A 17,916-nucleotide genomic window follows, 5' to 3' on the forward strand; every position below is an offset into this window, starting at 1 on the left:
AAAAACTGTCTACTTCTTACGGTAGAAATAGTTTAGAATTTTGAATTAAACTTTATATTAGTAAACATAATTTCATACAAAACATCTGACGAATTGTATTGCAAACACATGATTAATATCTTATTAATTTGAATTAATCCTTACTGATTTAAATGATAGCAATAACATCATTATGTCACTTAAAAAATACTACACTATAAACAACAAGTATGATAAAAAAGAACATTTGCCTCTTATTAAAAATCTGCTTTAGGCCAATAACTCTATTGAGGCACAGTTGTTCCTTCTTGGTGTTGTTTCTGCATATTAAATATTCTAAAACTTAAGGAACTAGTGTTAAAAATAAATAAATCATGTGTTCACTTATTTGGCATTAATAATCTTTTTAAAAAATAAATAAAAAAAATACAGTGATAAAATTGAGAACTAGAAAGTGAAAAAGAGCAATCCGAGACCGAGGTAATACGTTAGCCTTGGTAAAATCGAATGTAAACTAGAAAAAAAGAGAACAATATTGAAAAAAAAAGCAGAGTAGGGTTTATTCTTCAACTTCAGCGGTCATCTTCCATGTCAGCTTGCTTGTCTAAATTGGTACGGAAGGCAGTTAAGCAGATCCAACATTCATTTTTTTTTTTACCACTAAGTAAGCTTAGTGGTTTTTTTTATTAAAATAAATAAATAGATACAAAGGCAGATAAAACAAAGCAACAAAGACAAAAAGGGAAATGCTAAAAGACAAAAGCATTTACTGACAGTTGCCTTAAATTTTCTCCCCTGCAAAGCTGGATAGCATAAAGGTTGCGTCGGAGCTCCTCTTCATCGCATTTCAGAAGCAAACCATCTTCAAAGGTAAGAACTTCAGCATCTTTAGACTGATTTCACTTTATTCGCACCTAAAAAATCTCTCACCTGGTGCAGTTGAAATCAGATCCATGGAGTAACAAACTCAGAAGAAGATGAAGTTGAAGCAAATGAAGGTTGGTTCAGATCTGGGTTGTACAAGTTCGAGCTATCATGACTAGATTCGATTCATCAATGGTAAAATTCTTTGGCTTAAAAGTTAGTCCCAAAATCTTAACTGCGATTGCAAGAAAAGTTTTTGAGATTCCCTTATTGAGCTAAGAAATTGCACTGTCGTTCATGTGTTGCTTGTATTTGTTGTTGACGCTATTTGGGTGACTATGAATGTGTACTCTTGTCTTGTATTTGTTGTTGTAAGTGTTTGGGCTGCTGATTTTTTATCATACTTTGGTACTACCAGGAATTTTTGCTACTTTACCATCTCTAAAACTTTAATGGAATGAGCTAACGCTAATACCACCATTAAAGTCTTATTAATATCTAGATAACAGAAATTACTAAGTATGTACTTGAAAATTGTTGTTCCTTGTTGTTCTGATCCTGAGATTTGGTATCTGCTGCTTTTCCATGTTAATGATTTTTCTTCCTACACTAGGCAATTCTGAAAAATTATTAAATCTAGAAGTACCTGCAAAATCAAAAGCTAGGTTAGTCATAAAATCAGCCAAGTAGTTTCCCTCTCTCAACACATGTTGTATTGTCACTTCATGGTGGTCCTTCAGATCCTTAATTCTGTTCACCAGTGTGGCAATACACCAAGGGGCCTTCCATCTACCCTCCACCAAGTTCTTGAGCAGCATAGAATCAGTTTCAATTGTCACTGGTAGGTAGTTCTCAGAGACACATAAAGACAGTCCCTCCATCATTGCACTTGCCTCAGCAACTACATTAGTTGTCTCCCCTATCTCCTTACATTGAGCATACACCAGGTCTCCCCTCCAATCCCTCACACATAAACCGTAGGAGCTGGGACCAGGGTTCCCTTTTGAAGCTCCATCTGTATTACACTTATAGCACCTATCTGCAGGCAACCTCCAGTACACAATTCTAGTTGCAACACTAGACTTGTATCCTTCTAGAAATCTAACCATCTCTGGCCATAAGAATGGTATATTCTTAAGCCAAGGATATCTCAATTTTGCTAGATAGTACAAGTTGTTGTTCACTTCATGCACCACTCTATTAAAACTCACTAATCCACCATGTCTGACATTATTCCTTCTCTTCCACAATTCCCAAGTTACCATGGCGGGCACTGCTTGGAGAATTGGTTTAAGTTTGTCTCCACATTTCGTATTCCACCATGATCTGATAACCTGATGAGTTTGAATAAAACTTATATGTAAACCTGCTGCCTTCATAAACATTGTCCAGACCTCCTTTGCAAAACTTCCTGTTACAAATAGATGATGAATTGTTTCCTCTTGAGGAATAGGACAACAATATCATCTAGAAACGATAGAAATTTTCATTCTCTTTAACTGGTCATCTGTAGGAAGTTTGAATTTCCATAGTCTCCAAAGGAAAAAAGAAATTTTGAAAGGGATTCCTTTAATCCACATATGTTTATACTCCTCCTGTTCAGCCTCTTTATGCCTGAGTAAGTCCCATGCACTATTAACAGTAAAATTACCTGATGTAGTAGCCATCCACCAGGGTTTATCCCAGTATCCATATAAATGATCAATGTGAATCTCTGATTTAATGTGATCCACAATCTCCAGAGGGAAATTCCGTTGTAATATATCTTCCTTCCAATTTCCATCATCCACCAATTCAGCCACTTCCTCCAGTTCCTCATTGATAGGATACTCGTCTGGCACCACATGATATAATGCCCCTAATTTTGTCCAATTTTCATGCCACACATTGGCTGAACCTGCTTTTATCTCCCACCATATTTCATGTTCTACAGTTTCTCTAGCTTCAATCATCTTTTTCCATACTTGTGATCCTCTTTTCCACTGTACTAAAGTTGGTATTACTTTCTTACAATATTTATTCCACATATAGTTTGACCACAATGTACTTGTTGTTCTGAATCTCCACCATAATTTAGCAAAAAGAGCCTTGGAAACATCAAATAGAGATTTAAAACCCAAACCTCCTTCCTGTGTTGGAATGCAAATGTTCTGCCATGTGGACCAGTGTTTGCTCTTTGTCTCTTCCTTATTACTCCAGTAGTACTTAGCAAAGATCTTGTGAATTTCATGAATGACACATTTAGGAGGGGCCAATACTGACAGTAGGTGAATTGGCATACTTTGCAGTACGCTTTTAATTAGAGTAGCTTTTCCTCCAAAAGATAGCAGTTTTCCTTTCCATGATAAAATTCTACTCTTCACCTTCTTTATCAGTTCTGCATAAAACATCTTCTTCTTTCTAGAATGGGTAATTGGACAACCCAAGTAAGTAAATGGGAAATGCCCTTTGGTAAAACCCGTTACAGTGACAACTGATTGAATTAGTTCATTTCCCACCTTATCATACATGTAATAGGAGCTTTTAGCATTGTTTATGAGTTGTCCAGAAGATTGTTCATACTTCCTCAGTACCTCCATTATGCCTTTCAAAGATTCTGAATCAGCAGATGCAAATATGATGGTATCATCTGCATAAGCTAAATGATTCAGTGGATTAGTCCATTTAGGCATCCCATACCCTATAAAGCTCCTATTTTCAAAAAGAGAGTTCAATGCCCTTGACAAAACCTCCCCAGATATTAAAAATAAGGCTGGTGATAGAGGGTCCCCTTGTTTCACTCCTCTAGTTGATTGAAAGAAACCAGTTGCTTGACCATTTAGAAGGATAGAGTACCAATTGTTTGCCACCAACCTCCATATCAGTGTAATAAAATGTTCAGCAAATCCCATCTTTCTTAAAACATGCATAAGATACTTCCAAGAGACCCTATCATATGCTTTTGCCATGTCTAATTTCAAAACTACATTAGCAGGCTTCCCTCTAAGTCTGATATCTGAGACTATCTCCTGGGTTAGGAGAATATTCTCAAAAATACTCCTCCCTTTTACAAATCCTGCTTGATTGGATGATATAATACTAGGGAGTAGACCTTCCAATCTATCATGAACTAGCCTTGAAATCACTTTATTAATGAAGTTTGACAGACTTATTGGCCTCAAGTCTGTAAAGCTGAGCACTGGTTGTTTCTTTGGAATTAGTACTAGGTTAGTATGAGTTATGGATTTTGGCAAAACTGCTCCATCAAAGAAAGCTAGTACCATAGCATGAACATCATCCCCTACTATATCCCAACACTGCTGATAAAACACCCCTGTGAAGCCATCAGGTCCGCTAGTACTGTCTCCATTTAGCTCATTTACTGCCCTCTTCACTTCCTCCTTAGTTGGATATGTGCACAACTTAATGTTTTGATCATATGATATCATAGAAGGGACATGATGTAGTAAAGTAGAAATATCTGGATCACCATCCTGAGTAAATTGCTTTTTGAAGTAATTGATTGCCTCCTCTGAAATTTGCTCTCTATCAACTAGCCAATTCCCAAAGCTATCTTGAATTCTATCCAGTTGCAATTTTCTCCTTCGCCCTGTGACATAGTTATGAAAGAAATTGGTATTTCTATCACCTTCTGTATACCATGAAAATCCAGCTTTTTGTTTCCAATACTGCTCTTCTAGGGTAAGATATTTTTTCAATTCTGCTTGAGCTTTTTGAAGAACAATCCTATTAATGATGCTTGGCTCCTCTTCAAATAATTGTTCCTTCACTTTAACTACTTCCTCCCTGATTGTAAGTTGCTTGAAAATATCCCCATAGGTCTCTCTACTCCATTTAGACAGAGCCACTTTAAGATTTTTCATCTTATGTTTAAAAGCCAAATATGGAGATCCTACAAAGTCAGTATTCCAGTTCTGCCTTACTACTTCTTTAAAATAACCATGTTGTACCCAAAAGTTCAAAAACCTGAAAGGTTTTACAATATTGGTCATTTTCTCACCACAAGACAATATCATAGGAGCATGATCTGATCCAGTTTTAATGAGGTGTTCCACTTCAATCTGAGGAAAGATCTCTTGGTAAGACTGATTAGCTAAAACCCTGTCCAACCTTTTAAAAATGCAATCTTCAGCTGCTCTTCCATTCCACCGGGTAAATGGACTTCCTTTGTAACCCAGATCAAATAGTTCACAAGAGTTTATACAGAATGCAAAATCTTCACTTTCATTAAGTGTAACTGGAAGTCCACCTAATTTTTCTTCCTCTGATAGAATAGCATTAAAGTCCCCACCCACCATCCATGGTAGGTTCATTGATCCTGCTAAGTAGTACAGATTCTCCCATAACTCTTGCCTCTCCCCTTCATTACATTTGGCATAGACAAAAGTAACCAAAATGTCTTGGCCAATATCTTGATGATTCAATTTAAAGGTAATTTGCTGCTCAGTATTCAAAATGAGCTCCCATTGAACAGCTTCATCCATGAATACCCATATCTTGCCATTTTGATTTGTAATAGCTGTGACCATCCCCAGTCTCCTTTTGTACTTTTGTAAATGTCTACAATGCTGAAAAGGTTCCATGAGAGCAACAATATAACACTTATACTGTTTTTGTAAAATGACAAGCCTCTGAAAAGCTTGTTGAGTATTCACTGATCTAATATTCCAAATTAGTGATTTTAACATCATTTGGATTTAGAAATGCCAGTTCTCTTTGGTATTACCCTCTTGACTTGTGGAAATTGTTGGTTCTTTGGTTTTTTGACACTTTTTCCAAAAGCATTTGGGGATATATCAGCATCCCTTGTAATCTGTTTGATGATGTTATTGTCAATGTCAGCACCCTTCTCCTCTATTTGTTCAAGTTCCCCCAAAGTCTTTTGTACTTCTGTCTTTGTGATCTTGTGAGCAACAATATCATGTAAACTTGCCTTTGGATTGGTGTGGGGTTCATATTCTGCAGTCTGTGACATTTTTTCCATACAGTCCCTGTTTGTAGCCTTATGTTTGTCCACTTCTCCCTCATTATTCACCAACTGCCTTTGTTCTGTGCTATGGTTTTCATTTTTTGCCTGCTCCCTGCTCTTTTCCTGCATATCATTCTCTTCGTTGTGCTGTTTTGCAGTGTCTGTTTCCCTACTTTTATCTGGTGGTTCCTCTTCCTTGTTGCTTGGTATTTGACTGATTGCTTCCTGACTTGCAGATCCTCCAACATGAGATGAGCATGATGATAAGGGTGGGTTCTCATTATTTTGTTGAAGCTGCTGATCTGGTCCTACTTCATTAGAATTTTGTAAGACTTCCTGTTGTACACTCTCTTCCTCTTCTGATGTTGTGATTCCCTCCTTTGTCAATTGCTTCTGTGTACTTTTCTTTGAATCTGAATCTGTCCCCTCTATTTCCTCCATCCTCTCTCCCCATTTGTTGGTTTTTTCTATTCCTTCTTCTATCTGCCTTTGAGTCTGTATAGACTCTTTGCTAGTATTATCCTTCACTGGTTGGACTTTGCCGAAAGAGGCTTCCACCCATGGTTTTGTGGTTGCCTGCTCATTAACTTCTTCAACTTGTTCATTTCCCTCTAACTGCTTGTGTGACATGTCTGTTGGTATCATCATTCCTTTATTTTTATTGTGATCAGTAAGTGAAACTACTGATTGTTGTATTTGTTGTTGCTCTTCTTTATTCACTTCCTCTTCATTTTTTGACAGGGCATCAAACTTGTTTTGAGAGATGATTGACGCCGCCGCAGCCACTTTTTCTCCCGAAGTTTGCACACCGTTTCCTTTTTCTTCTGTATCTTTTTTAGCATTCCACTGTGCAAGGTCTCCAATAATTTTGCCACTAGCCAGTTTCCTAGGAATAAAATTGTTGCTCTTTCCCTGCTTCATTCTATCTCTAGGCAGTGCTTCTTGCTTACTTGGCTCCTTCTCTTTGTTAACCACATTTCCTTTCTCCTTGCTATCCCCTTTAAAGTTCATACTCATTTCCTTAGTGGTCCTCAATTCAGGATTTAGTACCCTACATTCTATTTCATCATGTCCTTGAAGCTTACACTCAAAACAATACTTTGGTAGATAATCATATTTGATGTTAACCGTAACATTTCTCACTGATCCGGTCTTCTCATTTTCAATATCCATGTGTACAGCTTTTGGTAAATCTTTTGCTAAATCCACCAAAACTTTTACCCTTGCACAACTTGGACGTGTTTTATTTATTGTTGCTAAATCCAAGTGTAATGGTTTGCCTACAGCAGATGCAAGAGAAAACAAATATTCTTTTACATAATAAGTAGGTAAAAGATTAGGGAATGAAATCCATGCCATGGCTTTAGTAGTTTATTCTTCCACTTTGAAATGAGCATCATAGAGTAGCGGCCTCATCTGGTAATAGCCCCCATCTTTGGAATTAAGGAAATATGAGGCTTTGGATGTAAGATTTATATAATCTTCTGTGAGGTTAAGACGGATTAAAACATGTCGATTTCGAAAGAAACCAATCTGACACTCCCCTTTCATCCCGCATTGTGATGGAATAATTGTTCTAAGTTCATCTAGTTCCGGCCATCCATAGGAAAACTTTCCAATAACAGCATATTGAAGGTTTTCTATAATATTCATACGTTCCACTTCGTTCTCCGTCCACTTTATTCTCGGTTGCCCATTAACATACGTGACAGGTTTAATTTCTATAGGTTCAACTCCTTTCATATTCTCACTTGCCCCTGCTAACTTTTGTTTATAATATGCAGGAGCAGTGTTTTTGGTGGTTGTAATAGCATTTTGGTTTGTGAGGGTGGGAAATTCAGTAATAGAGGTGATGTTCACTGGCAATGCAGTCCCCGGAGGAGGCTGACCGCCGGCCGAGGTGGCCATGTACAGCAAGAAGTCTCTAGGTTTGGCGGCTAGGGTTTGGCATCTTAAAAGAGAGAGAATTTTTAGAGAGAGAATATCTCTTATTCCAATTTGGAGTATATAAGCAGATCCAACATTCAAAGGTGTTTCATTATAAAAAAAAAAAAAAAAGGGTAATTTGCGGAGGTTAAAAACTGCAAAAAAATGGGTAATTTGTGGAGGTTAAAAACTGCAATTCGCGAGGATTTTAGCCTCCGCTAATTGCTTGAGGAGTCTAAAAACCCCACAAATTGCAACTTTCAACCTCCACAAATTACCCATTTTTTTGTAGTGTTTCCACAGTGAATGTCAGAATTGTGTTAACGTTTCCATTGACAAACTGAAAGTTAGGTTTCTCTTTGCAAAGTTAATAACGGTAATCAACTAGGGCTAGGGCTGAGGGTGGTGGTGGAGCAATAGCTGGGGTGGAGCAATTTGATCATAAGGATTTGGGTTTGGGTTTGAGTTCAGATTCAACATTTTTGAAAGTTTGAGAGTGGCGTAAAGAATCTTCATTGTCCTCAATATAAGTTTTTGTTGACGATATTCAGAAACTTCTACCGCAGTCTTAAAATCGTCGATCGTTTTAGTCATAGTCACTGCAAATTGAAACTTCCAACAAGACTTGATTACGTGTCCAATACTAATAAAGTAATAGGTAGTAAAACCTAACACCAGTATCTCTCCAGCCCAACATTACCTAAACTACTATATTTGAAGTAGCCGAAAGTCTCCAAAAAGCATTTACCTTCTTAGTGTAAAATATATGTAAGCTATGATCTTCACCAACTTGATTTCGCCCTAGAATCTGCAGCAATAAAGAAATATAAAAATCTCTAATCGACATTTCAATTAGGGGATATCGCACTCACAAGTAACATTGAGTTCATGTCCAATGAGTTTATCAGAATTTTCTAACTAGAGGCTTGCACAATCAAGGCACCAATCAAGGGCCTGCTTGTGTGAGGCCGTAGGTTCATTGGGTGAAGAAATAATCAGGTCATTGAGCTTACAGATAAAGTCCAGGTCCGCCTCGAACATATTTACAATGGCCTCAAACAATACTTCATATTCTGTTTAGCTTTTTCAACCCTCATCATCGCTCCATGACCAGGGGTGGATTTAGAGGGTATCAAGGGTATTCGTCGGTAAAAATTCCAGTGTATATATAGGGTAGATTTTCTTTGTTTGTGTATATATATATATATATATATATATATATATATATATATTAATTTTTGAATACCCCGAACAAATGCAAAAGGTTAGCTCAAGCGGTCCAGGGTGTTCAAAATTGTCTCTAGGTCGTAGGTTTGATTCTCATCACCAACATTATATTTTATATTTAGCTTTTGTTATTTTTTTCGAAAACCCCAAAATGAAAATCTTGGATCCACCGTACCAAAATAAATCACCTTCAACAAATCCTTAATCATTAGTATGCTATTGTTTCGCTTAGGCTGTTTTTCCATGTGGTTCTTCACCTTTTGAGCGGTGGAGAGTTGTTTTTGAAGTTCTTTAGCTCCTTGATGGAGATTTGAGGAAAAGGAATATGTTTTACAGTAAAGAGAGAATTTAGGTTATTACACCTCACTCACACTATGAAAAAGAAAAAACTCCCACTCACACACAGATAAAAATTCAAAAAAGAAATTTAATTCAAATGCCATTGAAACCCTGAACCAGATCTCATGGGTAAGCTGAAACCGCAAGAATGGCAAAAGGTCATCCGTAGAGAAATCTTAATTCAAGAAATATAAAAATAGATTGTATTTAAGAATTAACGGTTGTTAACTTACTAAAACTTGCTTAATTGATTTAACGATGAGCCGACATAGAAATGATATTAGTTTATCATTATCGGCAACTACAAGCGAAGCAAGTGAATTGCCCTTGAAAGATAGAACCACAACAACCAGAAATATCAGCCATGAAATTGAAAAGTATTAAGAGATCTCGAAAAGGCAAGCAAATAGAAGAAAACAGAGAGAGCAAAAAAGAAGAAGATTCGAGCAAAAATTAAAGAGAAGCAACCCTCAATTTGTAATACCAAGCTAAAAAGATGAATAGGACTGAAAGAGTACTTTGAAGAGGAAGAGAGAAAATAAAGATCAGGACATATGTCTTTAGAAGACCTATGTTTAGCCTTGTATGACTGAGCTAAATGTACAATTAATACTCTTGGTTGATCATTTTTACATTTACATATGGTAGTAGTATATAGGTAGGATAAAAAATGATCATGAACTATTGAAAATATAATGAGAAATGCTCTCCATTTGTTTTTTTGGTCTCAAAATGTCCCTGAACTATTAAAAATCGCACAAAACTGCCCTCGTCGTAGCAAGTCGATTCCTGTCAAGTTAACGGATCTCCAGATCAGATGAGTATTTGCTACTTTCCACCAATTATTTCACGAGTACCTAAATTATTTCTTGTGTACCTGCTATTTTCCACCACTATAAATATTGAATAACTCTCTTCTCCAAAATCTAGACAGATAAATGGAAAGAAATTGTTTTTCTCTGTTGAGATTTGATCTCGGATTTTCTATAATCTTTTATCCCACTTTTTAAAAAGTAACAGTTTGGGGTACGTGTTCGTTATGAATATTTTCTAGAAAAATAAGTGAATTTCTTATTTACTTTCTTATGTTCGGTATGTAAGCAAAATATATTATCCTAAAAGTATTTATATATAGTACAGACAAATACTATGTAAGTGGGGGTGGTGGGGATAGGGGATACAAGGGTGGGGGTGAAGATGAAGTGTGTTGGAGGGTGTAAAGGACACTACTAGTGTGGAATGCCATTTGTGAAACTTATTTTCTCTACTTACATTAAGAAACTCATTTTTCTCATTTAAGTGAGTTTTCTTCATTTATGAAACTTATTTCTTAGAGAAAATGCTTTCAAAATTTTTTGATCAATCGAGCCGGAGAAATTTGAAAAATGTTTCCTAGATCCACACATGTATGTGTTCACCTTTTATGGAGAAGAAAGCTCGTGAGCCCTCCCCCCCCCCCCCCCCCCCTCCCTCCCCCCAAAAAAAAAAGGCATAATACATAAATAGACTCTCAAACTTGGTCTCATTTTTTAAATATGCCCTCCAACTTTGGATGTGCACAAGTAGACACCTCAATTTATCTCTACTTTGTCAATTGAACACTTTAACTTACAAAATGACTATCTAGACACCTCCAAAAGTATGTGCCACGTCAGCATTTGTGTTTATGTGTTCAACTTTTTACAAGTTGAGGTGTCTACTTGTGCACACTCAAAATTAGAGAACATACTTAAAAAACGAGGCCAAGTTAGAGGACCTATTTATGTATTATGCCAAAAAAAAAAAAAAGAGTACATCTTTCCAATGAAAAAAAAAACAATATATAGTTATATAGTAATAAATAAGCGGCTGCCTTTTTACCGAGGTAGAGTTGGTCTAAGCCAAAAAAGGTATTGTTTTAAAAAGGGATATATTAGACCCAAAGGTCTATTAACGTAATGGAGGCATAATTACTCAATTTGCAAACAGTGAGGGCATCATTAGCCTATTTTTAATAGGTGCTGGGCATTTTTAGATGAAAACCCAAATAGAGGATACTCTATGGTATTTATGAAATTTAGGGGGTATTTTTGGAAAGAATGACAATTAGAAAGAAATGACCACTTGGCGAAACACTGAGGCATAAGTGGAACATTGGGGGTCCAAAGTGCCAATAAGTTAAACTTACGAACATATCATTGTTCGTTATCCCATTTTATCAAAGGGAGAAAGAAGAAGAGCTGAATCAAACAATGGCAGCATCAACCCTAACTTTCAGTGGCTTTTCAACTCTACAAACTTTCCCTGTAAACTCCTCGTGCTATTTTTACTTTGTTTTTTCGATTCGACGTCGTTTTACAACGGCTCCGTTCTTAATTTTGTGTTAAATGCAGAGAATTGAAAATACAAAACGCCTCAACTTCTCCATTCGGTCACAGGTGATTGTTCTTCCTTGTCCTCACTTTACCTTTTTTTGGGAAAATTACGCTTTCTGTCTATTTTTAAAAATATTTACGGCACGCAGCCCGTACTTTGTCTATATTTAGCCCATATTTGTGTATAAACACCTTTTATACAAGGTCGATACATTATGCATAATGCTTTTCCCCCCAGTTATAATGTTGTCAGTATAATAGGCTACGTGGCGTAAATATTTTCAAAAGCTGAAAATATCGTTTTTTTTTTTTTTTTTTTTTTTTTTTTTATACAGGTGTTTGTAATATATATATATATCTTTAAATTTGATGTACAGAGCGCGTCGAATTCTAAAAACGAAGGCCGTGGACATAGGAAAATATGGAGGCGAAGAAAATTGGTAATCCCAAGGATTTCTAGTTGGTGCTCTTTCCTGCTTGTTTAATTTTGTTTGTTCTTAATGTATCTCTTCCTGTATACCATTGAAGTTAGTGGGATTTAGTTATTAGAATAGGCTCGTTTTGAAGTATTGTGGAGTGTTGTGCTTGTATAGGCTACAATTGAAAGGATTTAAGGTATATCCACCGTCAAATTTTGATTGATTTTTGCAGGTTACTTGCATCAACTCATGCTAACCTAGACAATTGTTTGTAGTTGGCTTTAAAGTGATTAAATTGCATAAATATTTTTTACACCGTTAATGTGTTTAGCGTAACTCTAGTGAAAACCATATGTGTGGTAGACATTCTAGACTATGCTTGATCTATTCTTATAGGCTGATAACTAATTTTCTTCATTTTTGCTTGGTGTTTATTTAGTTTGGACTTTTGATTTCTTTTTTCTTTCCGTTTTGGGTGCCTGGATTTGCAAGAGAAGTTTCTTGTCTTATTAGGTGGTGAATTCTTAGAATTGTTACTTAAGCTTGATTGCATCCTCTTTGGAAGAGAGATAATAGCTACGTTTGATATGAGTCAGATCCTTTCACCCTCTTTATTTGGCATATCAAATTAGGCATCTTTTCTTTTGCTTGGGCTTTATTTATTCAATAACCACAAACATTGTCGGAAAAGTGATAGATACTGAAACCTATTCCATTTCAAAACAATACTGAAACCTATTGGGTCTCCCACATCAGGGTTTCAAGTTTTGTGTCAGTACAAGACTTCTCTCCTGATGCTGACGCAAAACTTGACCCGCTAGAGATTGAAGGCAGGGGAAATAATGATCTAACTGTATTGGAAATTCGGAATTTCGTGCTAATCTTGTTTTGGAACCTACTAAATTCGAAGAGTATACTGCTATCTTGGCTGAGTTGTATGTCAAATGATTAAGGCTGAACACTATAGCCCGAGTATATGTGGCTCGAGAGGTCAAGGTTAAGGCATCTGATCGGACAATGGTTGTTGTATGTATACGGCTAAGTCCTGGTTGGGTTCTTTTACAGTAGATCATGTCCATAGGCAGATATTCTGGTTTTGTGGTTGCTGCCAAGGCAAAATGTTTTACCAACTGTAAATCATTTTTTAGCGGTATTCTGAATTTAGCAGATGCCATGCCTTGATGGTTCTGCCTCGCATTTTGACCTGCTATTAGGTTTTCATATGAGGCCCCTTCTAAAGAGTGAAACTAGTTATTCCCAATAGTTTAAGATTTTATATTTTGTTTCTTGCTTATTATGGAATAATAATGATATTTTAAGGGGTTGTTTGGTTGATGGACAATGGTACCATAATACTTAATCGCAACATAAAATCCCGCATATTATAATATAGTGTTTGGTTGACCGTATAGGAAAAATAATTGCCAGATAACTAATCCGGTGTTTGGTTGGCATTATTAAATAATATCCAACAACAACAACAACAACAACCCAGTGCAATCCCACAACAATATCCAACTTTAACAACAACAACGTACCCAGTGCAATCCCACAATGTGGGGTCTGGGGAGGGTGAAGTGTATGCAAACCTTACCCCTACAATGTAGGGAGGCTGTTTCCGAAAGACCCTCGGCTCAAGAGAAAGCATGGCAAAAAAGTCAGATAAGGACAAGTAATTTAAAGCAGTACGAAAATGAAATAGAGCAAGATTGAAGACCACGATAAACAATCTGAAAAAAAAGAATAGATAAATAAAATACTCGAAGTACAAGAAATAATAGATAGTAGCAGAAAATCAAGGACAAGAAACTATAGGGCAAAACTGAGAATACTAAGTAGAATGACGAAAATAATACTTAAGCTACTGGGAAGGAAAATACTACTAGTTCTACCACTAGCCTTCTATCCTGATCCTCGATCTCCACACCCTCCTATCTAGGGTCATGTCCTCTGTAAGCTGAAGACTTGCCATGTCGTGCCTGATCACCTCTCCCCAATACTTCTTCGGCCTACCTCTACCCCTCCTCCAACCCTCCATCGACAACCTCTCACATCTCCTCACTGGGGCATCTGTGTCTCTTCCGCTGGGCATGTTCGAACCATCTCAGTCTCGCCTCTCGCATCTTGTCTGCCACAGAGGCTACTCTCATCTTTTCCCGAATAACTTCATTTCTGACCCTATCTCTTTGAGTAAGCCCACACATCCATCTCAACATCCTCATCTCCACCACTTTCATCTTCTGGACATGAGTTATGTGAAAATTTATGTATTATTTTATGCGTGATCGAATGTGGATAAGAAACGTGTATTAGCAATACTGGGATTGAACTATTTAAAGATAAAATGTCCTTTTAGAGTAAGTTTTTCATGTATCCCAATCTTTTCATTAATAATCACCGCGTAATAATTCCTTCATTATTTAATTAAAAAAAAAAATTCCTTCAGTTATTAATCACCGCATACCTATATAACTAATATGTGAAACAAACGACCCCTAAGATTTTTACCGGTTGTAATATGTGAACCAAAAAGCTGCTAAGTTTTTTACCAGTTGCTGTCAAAGTTAGGTTCTTGAGACAAACACATAATGCTTTCAGGCTTTACTAAATATTTTCTTTTGTCTGTCAAGTTCTATTACACAACTTCTGGGGTTTGTTATGTTTTCTTTCCCTCCACAAATTAGCCATCATCTCTTGTTTTTTCATCTCCCTCTGGGAGAAAATCACCTCGTATTGTGAATCGTCTGTAGTGCATCCTGATACAACCCAGGGAACGACACCCCAAAAGCTAGCTATTGAGGTTGGAGAGCCCAAGGCTATATACTTCCCACATTAGCACTTTCTATACCGATGTGGCACTCAAGTCCCATACCTTGCAATGGGTCATAACAAACCACCACGCTCCGCATCCGTCGTCCTCGACGGCTGTGTGATAGACACTGCTAGCCCTGGCCGAACACTGCAGTACCGGCATCACCATCCATGGCACGATGGGCACAGATAGTGGTGGATGGCTCTGATACCATTGATACAACCTAGGGAGAACCCCACCCCAACAGCTAGCTATTGAGGTGGGAGAACACAAGGCTATATAAATCCCACATCAGCACATTTATATACCGATGTGGGACTCAAGTCCCATACCTTGCAATGTACCATAACAGATTCACTATCATTTGGTGTTCTTTAGTAGTCATCACCAGGAATAGGGTGTATTTTACTTTGAAGTCATTCATTGAAAGTGAATAGCTGGGTTAGTTGCCTAATCAGACATCTTTAAAGCTACTAAAGGGAGGATTTGAATTGATGAAGAAGGAGATAGTAGCTCAGAGAAAGTTCTGGAGAAAGAGAAACTTTCTATATCTGAAAACCTGAGTAACATTAACATACATGTGTATCTAAGCTTTATACTAATAACACTGAACTAACCGACTTACTAATCCAAGAACCTACCTTGTAACTCAAAGCTAACAACTCACTAACGATATCTATCAACAACACAACAACAACAAGCCCAGTATAATCCCACCATGTGGGGTCTGGGGAGGGTAGAGTGTACGCAGACCTAACTCCCACCTTGAAAGGTAGGGCGGCTGTTTCCGAAAGACCCTCGGCTCAAGAGAGGAGAACAGGAGAGGAAAAACAAGACAAAAGGTTAGATAGGACCAAGCATATCGAAAACAATATGAAAGCAAGGAATAACAAAAGCGAGAAAGTCAATAGAATAGTCCGGAAAGAAAGGAGCATTAACTACTATAGATAACTAAGATAACCAAAGTACAACGACCCAACAAATATAAGCAGTAATCAAATGCAGAAATCAAATGGCAATAAACAAATGAGCAAAACTACAACTACTATGGTGAAAGGATTAGCCACCTAGCCTTCTATCCTAATCTGAGTCCTCCACAACCTCCTATCTAAGGTCATGTCCTCGGTGAGCTGAAACTGTGCCATATCCTGTCTAATCACCTCTCCCCAATACTTCTTCGGCCATCCTTTGCCTCTCCTGAAACCGTCCATAGTCAACCTCTCACACCTCCACACTGGGGCATCTGTGTCTTTTCTCTTCACATGCCCAAACCATCTCAGACTCGCTTCCCGCATCTTGTCCTCCATCGATGTCACTCCCATCTTGTCTCGGATATCTTCATTCCTAATTCTATCCCTCCTAGTGTGCCCACACATCCACCGCAGCATTCGCATTTCCGCGACTTTCATCTTCTGAACGTGAAATTTCTTGACTGGCCAACACTCCGCCCCGTATCAAGTTAAGTTAATTACAAATAAGCACTTTGACTATTTTGACTTCAACAATAGCTAACCCCTTTAATCAATATTTTCCAAATTATGGAACTCCAGATTACCTGTAAGTTATGACTTTTGAAGTATCTTAGTAATAGATGAACTCTCAGCAATTCAAAGAGTTATATGATCCCGGAATTTGTTACGTGTCTATACCTTCCAATTAGTGTGAGCTATTTTTCCAGTCAGTGACTCTTGATGGACCCATCACTCGGGGCTTTATCTTTGTGTGCACTGTTGGTTGGCTGACTTCAATTTTTGTCAGGATGGAATCTTTAGCTCCAACATCTCTAAGCTTTATGTGCAAGCATGTTATCTAGCTTTTCTCAGCTAGTACTCTTTAAGCAAAATTTTAACTTCTACGAAGCCGGTATAAGATCAACACAACAGTACTATTCGGTGATAATGGTTAAAATGATTCCGACCAGATTGCATACTTACGGAGGGGTTATAAGATCAACACAACAGTACTATTCCGTGATAATGATTAAAATGATTCCGACCAGATTGCATACTTACGGACGGGGTATGCTAATTATTCTGTTGGAAAAAATGATTCTATGGGGTTGACTTGTCAATTGTAAAACTTGGTATTTTTTTTTATAGATTTAGGATTTAAAACTTTTTGCTACTGCCTCTTTTTCTTCTTTCTTTGAGCCGAGGGTCTCTCGGAAACAACCTCTCTGCCTTCTCAAGGTAGAAGTAAGGCCTACGTACACTCTACCCTCTCCAGACCCCACTTTTATGTGATTACACTGGGTATTTTGTTGTTGTTTAGCCTTCCTTTATTTCTCTCCCAGATATGATGTTGGAAGGGCAGAAAACCTGAGCAAAGGAGAAAAGAATCTAGTCTTTTTTCTCTATTGTTTGTTTTAAATCATGATCGAACTCATTTCCATTATATTTATGGCCTGCTTGTTGGGCTTGATAATATATTTGCTTATTCTAATTTTTTGCAGACGAGAAAGGATGATACGTTAGACGCCAAAATGGAAAGGATTCCTTTCCTTGAGGAGCAGGTGAGGAAGATAAGGGATGGGGGTAAACTATTGACAATGGACATTCATAGACTATTACTCAACGAGGACAACCGGTTTGACTTTGTCAATGAGATTGCAGCAGAGGCCAAACAGTATGTTGAGAACAACCGAGATGAATATGGTGCGAAGAAGGCTATCCTTCATGTGCTTAGTAATCGTATGAATGATGCTGGAGTTTATCGTGCAGAGGCATACATGGAATCTGACCCCTTCAAGCCAGGCCCTGGATATTTGAAAGACGAACTACTGTAGATCATTAGTTAGCTATACTTTCTGTATTAATATAGCGCTTCTGTAGTTGGTAGGCGCTACTATATACATCTCCATCTGGGGTTTAATGTCAAATGAGGAGAGGTGAAAAAACATCATAGCACTTCAAATAAAATATTTTTCAAAAGATAGAAGAAAATCTGCTTCTGTATTTAATTATGTTTAATTGTTCGTTGCAAAAAGTAGTACAGAAATGCACCACCAAACCAAGGCTTATTTTACAT

At 37.3% G+C, this 17,916-nt stretch overlaps 1 protein-coding gene and 1 long non-coding RNA gene across 6 annotated transcripts; both read left to right on the plus strand.

The window, feature by feature from the left end:
* Positions 1-598: 598 nt before the first annotated feature.
* Positions 599-8,917, plus strand: LOC132634072 (uncharacterized). Of its 3 annotated transcripts, XR_009580025.1 has the most exons (5): positions 599-849; positions 919-1,038; positions 6,049-6,138; positions 6,554-6,611; positions 7,597-8,916. It is a non-coding gene; the product is annotated as an uncharacterized LOC132634072 (long non-coding RNA). The 3 variants fall into 3 exon arrangements; XR_009580026.1 differs by lacking the exon at positions 6,554-6,611 and having other exon boundaries at positions 604-849; positions 7,597-8,917; XR_009580024.1 differs by lacking the exon at positions 7,597-8,916 and having other exon boundaries at positions 608-849; positions 6,554-7,587.
* A 2,516-nt stretch (positions 8,918-11,433) lies between these two features.
* On the plus strand, positions 11,434-17,831 carry LOC132632106 (protein PLASTID TRANSCRIPTIONALLY ACTIVE 7). 3 transcript variants are annotated; one of them, XM_060347935.1, is made up of 4 exons: positions 11,434-11,589; positions 11,677-11,721; positions 11,994-12,098; positions 17,342-17,831. In XM_060347935.1, the coding sequence occupies exons 1-4, from the start codon at positions 11,536-11,538 to the stop codon at positions 17,672-17,674; spliced, it is 537 nt and encodes a 178-aa protein (XP_060203918.1). In that variant the 5' UTR covers positions 11,434-11,535; the 3' UTR covers positions 17,675-17,831. The 3 variants fall into 3 exon arrangements, with proteins under 3 accessions (XP_060203918.1, XP_060203920.1, XP_060203919.1); XM_060347936.1 differs by having other exon boundaries at positions 11,436-11,589; positions 12,036-12,098; XM_060347937.1 differs by lacking the exon at positions 11,994-12,098.
* Positions 17,832-17,916: the final 85 nt, after the last annotated feature.

The sequence above is a fragment of the Lycium barbarum genome, chromosome 3 (assembly GCF_019175385.1).
Source record: "Lycium barbarum isolate Lr01 chromosome 3, ASM1917538v2, whole genome shotgun sequence".
NCBI lineage: Eukaryota > Viridiplantae > Streptophyta > Magnoliopsida > Solanales > Solanaceae > Lycium > Lycium barbarum.